Below are 6,973 nucleotides of genomic sequence, written 5' to 3' on the forward strand. Positions count from 1 at the left end.
CCTCGTGCCTGGCTCCAGTCCTAGCACCTGATGTGTCCAGGTAAGTGGCCACCAAGAGAATTCTCTTCCCTGGGCCACTAGCATTCCTCACCATCAGAGTGACTGGCAGCCAGCACAGCCATAGCATAGAGGGCTTCATCCCTGCAGACGCATCTGAATTTAATCAGCTCTGAAAGCTATGAAAACTGCCACTCCATCTGATAGCCAAGAATTCCTAAGGAACAAAGAATGGTCCCAGGGGGCAAATACCCCAGAGTTAACACCTTGTGCTTCTAATTCTATGTTGTGGTCACATGCACAAATATAGCACATGAGAGCAAAGTATCCAGCTAGCAACATTGGACCATATGTGTGTATACATACATATTCTACTTACATATTCGATTTGGAATAAACTTAATAGATGTAAATATCAGCCTCTTTCTGTTTCGGCTTGGGCTCCAAGGAGTCTTTAATCTGTGATAATGTCTTGAAAAAAGAACCCAGTTCTCCCTCCAAACCAGCCTGAGAGGGAAGCACCAATGAGACAGTGCATTGTGGTTTCAGAGTTAACTTGCACACATTCCAGATTGTATTTCTATACCCTTTAAAGTGACAGTGCACAGACATTACACTTAGGCAAAGTTTGATTTGGGTTCTGGGCAAGGGGGGGAATTAAATGATGAATCTTAAAATAGTCCATTTTGATCAGAAACCTTTAAGATTAAATTCCTTGAAGGCAGCCAGTCACAGGAACCAGAATGTTTTGACAGTAATAAAAAAAATTCTTAAGAGACAGCTCGGTGTAGAGAATATATGGGTAGTATCAGAGGTATGGTAACCTGGGTTCAAGCCCTGTCTCTGACACTAGCAGTGTGACCCTGAGCAAATTGCTTCAACTCTCAATGCCAAAGGCATTACAGTCCAAGACTATAAGCTACAGAGGAGTCATTGATCTGCGTCAATGAAGAGAGTTTTCACTCCTGGGAGTTCCTGAAACTGATGAAATCCCAGACCTGGAGCAAAACAAAATAAAAATTTTAGTGGGGCCTATGAAAAGCAGCAGCCATGGAAGCAACAAAAAGAGTAAGCAGAGCTTAGAGCGATTGTCGATTTTTTTTTTAAGACAGAACCAGGGGCAGCTAGGTGGCATAGTGGATAGAGCACCGGCCCTGAAGTCAGGAGGACCTGAGTTCAAATGTGACCTCAGACGAAACACTTGACAAGTACTAGCTGTGTGACCTTGGGCAAGTCACTTAACACCAATTGCCTTAAAAAAAAAAAAAAGACAGACCCAAACCACAGACAAGAAATGTCTTTGGAAATAGCTGTGAAAATTCTTCCTCGGCCCAGTGAAAGAGCATGGGTCCAGGCCAAGGGAGTCCCAATCCATCTAAGTGAGATGAGAAAAGGGTTGGGGGATTATCCACCCCCCCCAGGCATTGCTGCAAATCTCCAATAAGCCATGCATTATTGCCCCAAATCATCTGTTCCATTCCCTTGCTGGAGTTGCAGCTACATGCTCAGCAGCTGGGTTTGCATGGAATCTTGCACCCTGGCCTGGATCCACTTTCATACTCATGGCAGAGCTGCAGAGATCAGGGAATCCGGTCTGCTCCAGCAAGGTTTAGAAGTTAGGGCAATAGGCAGAAACCTGGACAACAGTAACCCCTCAGTCCTGAGTTTGTCATTCACTAGCTATGGAATCTTGAGCCAAATCACTTCCATCTCTGTTTCCTCATCTGTAAAGAGTGTGTTGGAATCACTGCTCATTAAGGCCCCTTCAGGCGCTCTTGTACTCCCCACCAGCCATCATGGGATCTCAGCTTTAGAGCAGCAGGTGGCCTTAAATGGCAGCTAGTGCAGCACGCTCATTTCCTAGAGAGGCGTGAAATGACTTGCCCTGCATCATGTAGGGAGGAAGGGGCAGAACCGAGATTTGAACCCACATCCTGGGACACCAATTCCACTCTTTACACTTTGTCACTCCACAGGCCTCCCAGGCCGGGCTCATTCCAGATTGTACTTGAGGATGCAGCAGAAAGCCTCTTCAGCATCAGTCTTCATCGCTGCTCTTTGCATTTCCTATCTATTTCCTCAAACCTGAGCTCTAGCTATATGACCCCTGATGACCTCAAACTTTTTTTCTGCATCCCCCCAGTAGCCTGTGTTCCTGCTACCTGCCTCAATTGATCTTCTTGAACTTGGCCTTGAGACTTCCCAAGTTGGTCTCCGCAGGTAGCTAGCTGGGCAAAGTGGATGGTGTGAGGCCTAGAATCAAGAAGATTCATCTTCCTGTATTCAAATCTGGCCTCATTTACTAGCTGGGTGACCTTGGGCAGGTCACTTAACCCTGTTGGTCTCAATTTCCTCATCTGTAAAATGAGCTAGAGATGGAAATGGCAAACCACTCCAAGATCTCTGCCAAAACAAACAAACAAACAAATCTAAATGGGGACACAGAGAGTTGGACACAACTGAAAAATGGTTGAACAACCACAAACTTGGTACCTGACAGCCCCTTCCTTTCCAACTCCCAGTACATACACACACACATACACACACATACACACACACATACACACACACATACACACACACACACCCCAGCCAAGTCTCAGCATAATAACCCTATCAGTGTCCCACTGCTTCGCATGGGCTGCTCCCTTCAGGACGGAATCAGGAAAAAGCACAGCACAGGACAAGCCGCCCACTGACTGATGAAGGGACTCATGGGAGCCTAGGTCTAGGCCCAGAAGGGACCTCAGAGGCCATTTGGTCCAACTTCCTTGATTTACAGATGAGGAAACTGAGGCTCTGAGAAGTTCAGTGACTTGCCTAAGGTAACACAGGCAGTAAAGTAGGTGTGGACACAGTCCTCTGCTGCAGAGCCCACATACTCCTGTCCCTCATATCTCTCACTATCCCTATCCTTGGTCTCCTTCCCAGTACCCAGGAGCCCCACAGCATCTTCCTAAAGCCTTGCAAGTAGTCCCTTGGCATCAGTGAGCAACAGCATGAAGCAGACTAGGAAAGCAAGCAAGCCGTTACTGCCCGGTAAGTTCCTGGGGGCCTGGGCTCAGCCTACCTAAAGGCACAGGGAGCCTGGCCCAGAAAGTCTCCTGCTTGGCCACTCAGTGCAGCGCCTTGGGCACACAAGCCAGGCATGCGCAACAGGTGCAGAGGCCCGCCACAGCGGACAGCGCTGCCGACAGCCGTGATTGGCGCTTGTACTTGATGGCCCTCTTGACTATCGCAGCCGATTGGGCCACGTAGTCCTGGGTATGCAAGACGTTGTACTTTATGTTGTCCAGGAGCTCCTGCTGCTCGGAGATGAGTAGCTGCAGCTGGAGGAAAAGGGCCTGCAGCTCCCCCAGCTGGCCCTCCAGGTCCACCAGCTGCTGGTGGCTCATATGGGCCATGACCAGGTGCTGCTTGGCCCTCAGCATATCTAAGTCCCAGCCCACAATACCGGGTAATGATCGGCTGCCCACCAGCTGTTCAATTTCTTCCTCGCGTAGCTCCAGGCCTGCCAGCTCAGCCTGTCTCACCGTTTTCTCCTTCAGCATCCTCACACCCTGACTCTCCTTGGCATAGTGGCGGCTGATGGTGTCTTGGTAGCGGCCAATCAGCACCGCAAGCTAGCTCTGCCGAATGCAGTGCTCCACTCTCCAGTCCTGAAGTTCAGGAGCCAGTTCTCGCTGGATGGCACTGAGCTGGGGCTGGACACACCGGGCCAAGCTGGCAAAAGAGCCTTTCAGCAGGCTTAGCTCGTGCTTGGCCCCCAGTGTGCTCTCCTCTGTAGTACAGCACAGTACCCCCTGCCGCTTCCTGTCTATCGACTCCGACAGTCCTTCCAGCTCATTCAGTGCCAAGGAAAGCCTGGCCACTTCCTGGAAAAACTTCTCCATGGGATTGGCCTCATGATCCTTGAAAGCAAGGTTGTCAAAGTCTGAATATAATCCAGCTCACAGGGGTCCCCTCCTTGGCTAACTTGGCTCTGTAACTCCTTCAGTCTGTCCTTCATCTTGGCCTCCAGCTGCTGGCCACATCTGGGGCGGCAGACAGCAAGACACACATATCAGCTTTGTTCAGCAGCATGGGGAGGCAGGGACAGCAAGGACTTGTGCGTCAGGGGAAGCTATTAAAAAAAGTCTTTCCTCCCCAGGCAAGCAAATATTGACAAAGACAACAGGCCCCGCGATGTTGATTTAGGGTCATGTGGCTGAAGAAGACAGGCTGAGCTGGAGTGTCTGCCAGAAACAGGCATCCAGGCCTGACTTGGCAAGGACAGTTAGGACATTCGCCCAGGCTCCAGAATGCAAGGGAGAAAGGGGGTAAAGAATAGGGCTGGGGTCCTGGTCTGAATCACCTCCTCTCCCATGGCATCCTGCCCAAGGTTCAAAAGAGAACGTGTGTACAGGCAATGGGGAGAAGATGACAGGACTGAGAGCGGGGTCCTGAGAAAAAGAGGGTTCCCGTGGTCTGTCTGTCATTGCCTCAGGTCCAGGAATCAAGGAAGTCCCGTGGTTTGGCCAGCATGGGGTGTCAACCCAAAACACTGTCTGAAAGGAATGTTCTTTCCCAAGATTGCCGAGCCAAGCAAGTCCAACATAAGCAGATCTATGTACTTGGAAAAATTTGGCTTCACCTCCTCCCTTTCCTTCACCTCCCCCCTTTCCTTCACCTCCCCCCTTTCCTTCACCTCCCCTTCAGGATCTGATGTATCCTGACACATACTGATACATACATTACTGGGCCTCAGTCTCTATATCTATAAAATCAGGATAATAATGCCAACCCTTACAAGGTTGGGGCGGGGGGAGCCAATGCAATGGTAGGCTGCAAAACTGTTTACAAAGCTTGAAGCCCAGCTATTATTATTCTGTTACATCTGGGCTTTCTAACAAGTGAATCCAAACAGAGCATCTGTGTTCATGGGATACACTGTTGCTCTGGACCCTAGAACATACATTATTAGCACTAGAAGAAACCTCAGAACCTAAACATTTCATTTAACAGATTCAGAAAGTGAGGACTAGAGAAGGGAAGTGGTCACATGTTTGCCTTTTTCTCAGGGGTCTACTAAAGATACACTGACAACTCTGAAGCCTTGTAAGAAGTATGGGCATGGCAAGTGCCGTGCCAGGGCAGTAAAGGAGAATGATTCCTTGGTGAGAAGGGTAGAGCTGAGGCCTGGGAATGCAAACTCAACCAACTGGTTGATGAGCAGATTTTTTTAAGTATTATAAGAACCTAGAAGTAGAAATAATGAATCTCTGTCAATATCTAGCCCTCCCCAATCATCATCTCCTGTGACTCGACTCCCCTGTATTCCTCGCTCCATCCCATCCTTTAGTATCTTCTCTGGGTTTTATCGACCTCCTTTGACAATGGCCCTCATTCTGAAAGAAGTCCAGAATGGGCAGTTCATTTAATCATCCCAGTGCTGGTATTTTCTCTGCTCAGAATCAAGCGTGCCAATACCTGATAGCCCAGCATCATAGAAAGTCAAGTGTGGATAAAATCATAGAGATCATCATTTCACAGCTAAGGAAAGGAAAACTCAGAGAGACAGCAAGCTTGAGTTGAAGACAGTTGAGTTGAAGTGAGAACCCAGCTTCCTGATTTCCTGTTCCCTGCCTTCTCCATTAGATCACAATGGAGATGAGGTAATGGGCCCTTTTGGAATGGACTAAAGGGAAAGGATTTGGCTTCTTTCCTTTCCCTGTAGCTCCCAGGTTGAGACTCATCTCTGTGATATCAGCAGGATGGAGGCATGCCCAGAAGAGAAGTAAGCTGGGCACCTACCCTAGATCTGATCTGATGGCAATGTCTTCTACCATTGGAGGTACGTGCATGTCTCTGTGTTAGATGCTGCCCACTGTCCTCTTTAGCCTCAACTAAGACTCTTCTACTTGGTACCTATGTAATTCAATCCAATTCAGCAAACACTTATGAAGTACCTACCGTGTGCAAGGCCACATGGTAGGAAATTCAAGGAGATTAAACCTCCAAGGAGTTTCCATTCTACCTAAAATATACGATATGCACAAAGGTAAGTAAAAATCAGGCAATATTAAGAGGGGAAAAACACAATAAACTGAGAGGATCTGGGAAGGCTTCAAGGCGGAGGCATCTGAACTGAGCACTGAAGTAGGGTGTAGTGGATAGAACGGGAGTTCAGAAGACTTGAGTTCAAATCTGACCTCTAACACCATCTACCTGCGAGACGGTGGTCAGCTCAATTTGCCCATCTGTGCAACAAGGTGGTTGTACTGCATGGCCTCTGACCTCCATCTTGTAATCTGTGATCCTATAATTTTAAGAGGTAAAGGTCCAGAAGAAGTCAGTTTCAGGTGTGACACCTTTTTAACTTAATTAATTCATTTGGTCTCAGTGATACTGCCTCCTTCCTTAGGCATGCAAAAAGACAGCTGGGGCATAGGTTAAAGTTGAGGCAAGGGGACTCAAGGTGGGACATCTAAGATAGCACTAGGTGGCGCTTTGCCCTAGTTCCCACCTTATCTGAATACTTAATATACTCTCTGTCTCCAAGGAAGGGGACTTCCAAATTTCCTCCCTTATCTAATAAGGAGGTCCCTTGCATCTCTATATCTGGGATCCTATGATCCCTCCCTTAAGATGAAGATCCCTCCTCTCTATCTCTGTCTTTCTGTCTTTCTGTCTGTCTGTCTGTCTGTCTGTCTGGCTGTCTCTCTCTCTCTCTCTCTCTCTCTCTCTCTCTCTCTCTCTCTCTCGGACACTGAGATTTAAGCAGATGTCCTCAGTCTTCTGAGCAGCTAGGTGGTGCTACAGCTGCAGTGGATAGAGCACTGGGCCTGGAGTCAGGAAGACCCAAGTTCAAATCTGGCCTCAGACACTTACTAGCTGTGTGACCCTGGGCAAGTCACTTCACCCTATTTGCCTCCATTTCCCCATCTGTAAAATGAGCTGAAGAAGAAAATGGCAAACCACTCTAGTAACTTGGCCA

The 6,973-nt window shown here is 48.2% G+C and overlaps 1 protein-coding gene across 1 annotated transcript; it reads right to left on the reverse strand.

Annotated features, from left to right (window-relative positions):
* Nucleotides 1-237: 237 nt before the first annotated feature.
* Nucleotides 238-4,050, reverse strand: LOC114026334 (syntaxin-3-like). Its single transcript, XM_027840018.1, has 2 exons — nt 3,068-4,050; nt 238-995 (listed from the first exon to the last, which is right to left on the reverse strand). The coding sequence occupies exon 1, from the start codon at nt 3,546-3,548 to the stop codon at nt 3,114-3,116; it is 435 nt and encodes a 144-aa protein (XP_027695819.1). The 5' UTR covers nt 3,549-4,050; the 3' UTR covers nt 238-995; nt 3,068-3,113.
* Nucleotides 4,051-6,973: the final 2,923 nt, after the last annotated feature.

Source organism: Vombatus ursinus, unplaced genomic scaffold, assembly GCF_900497805.2.
Source record: "Vombatus ursinus unplaced genomic scaffold, bare-nosed wombat genome assembly UNPS02004691.1, whole genome shotgun sequence".
Taxonomy (NCBI): Eukaryota; Metazoa; Chordata; class Mammalia; order Diprotodontia; family Vombatidae; genus Vombatus; species Vombatus ursinus.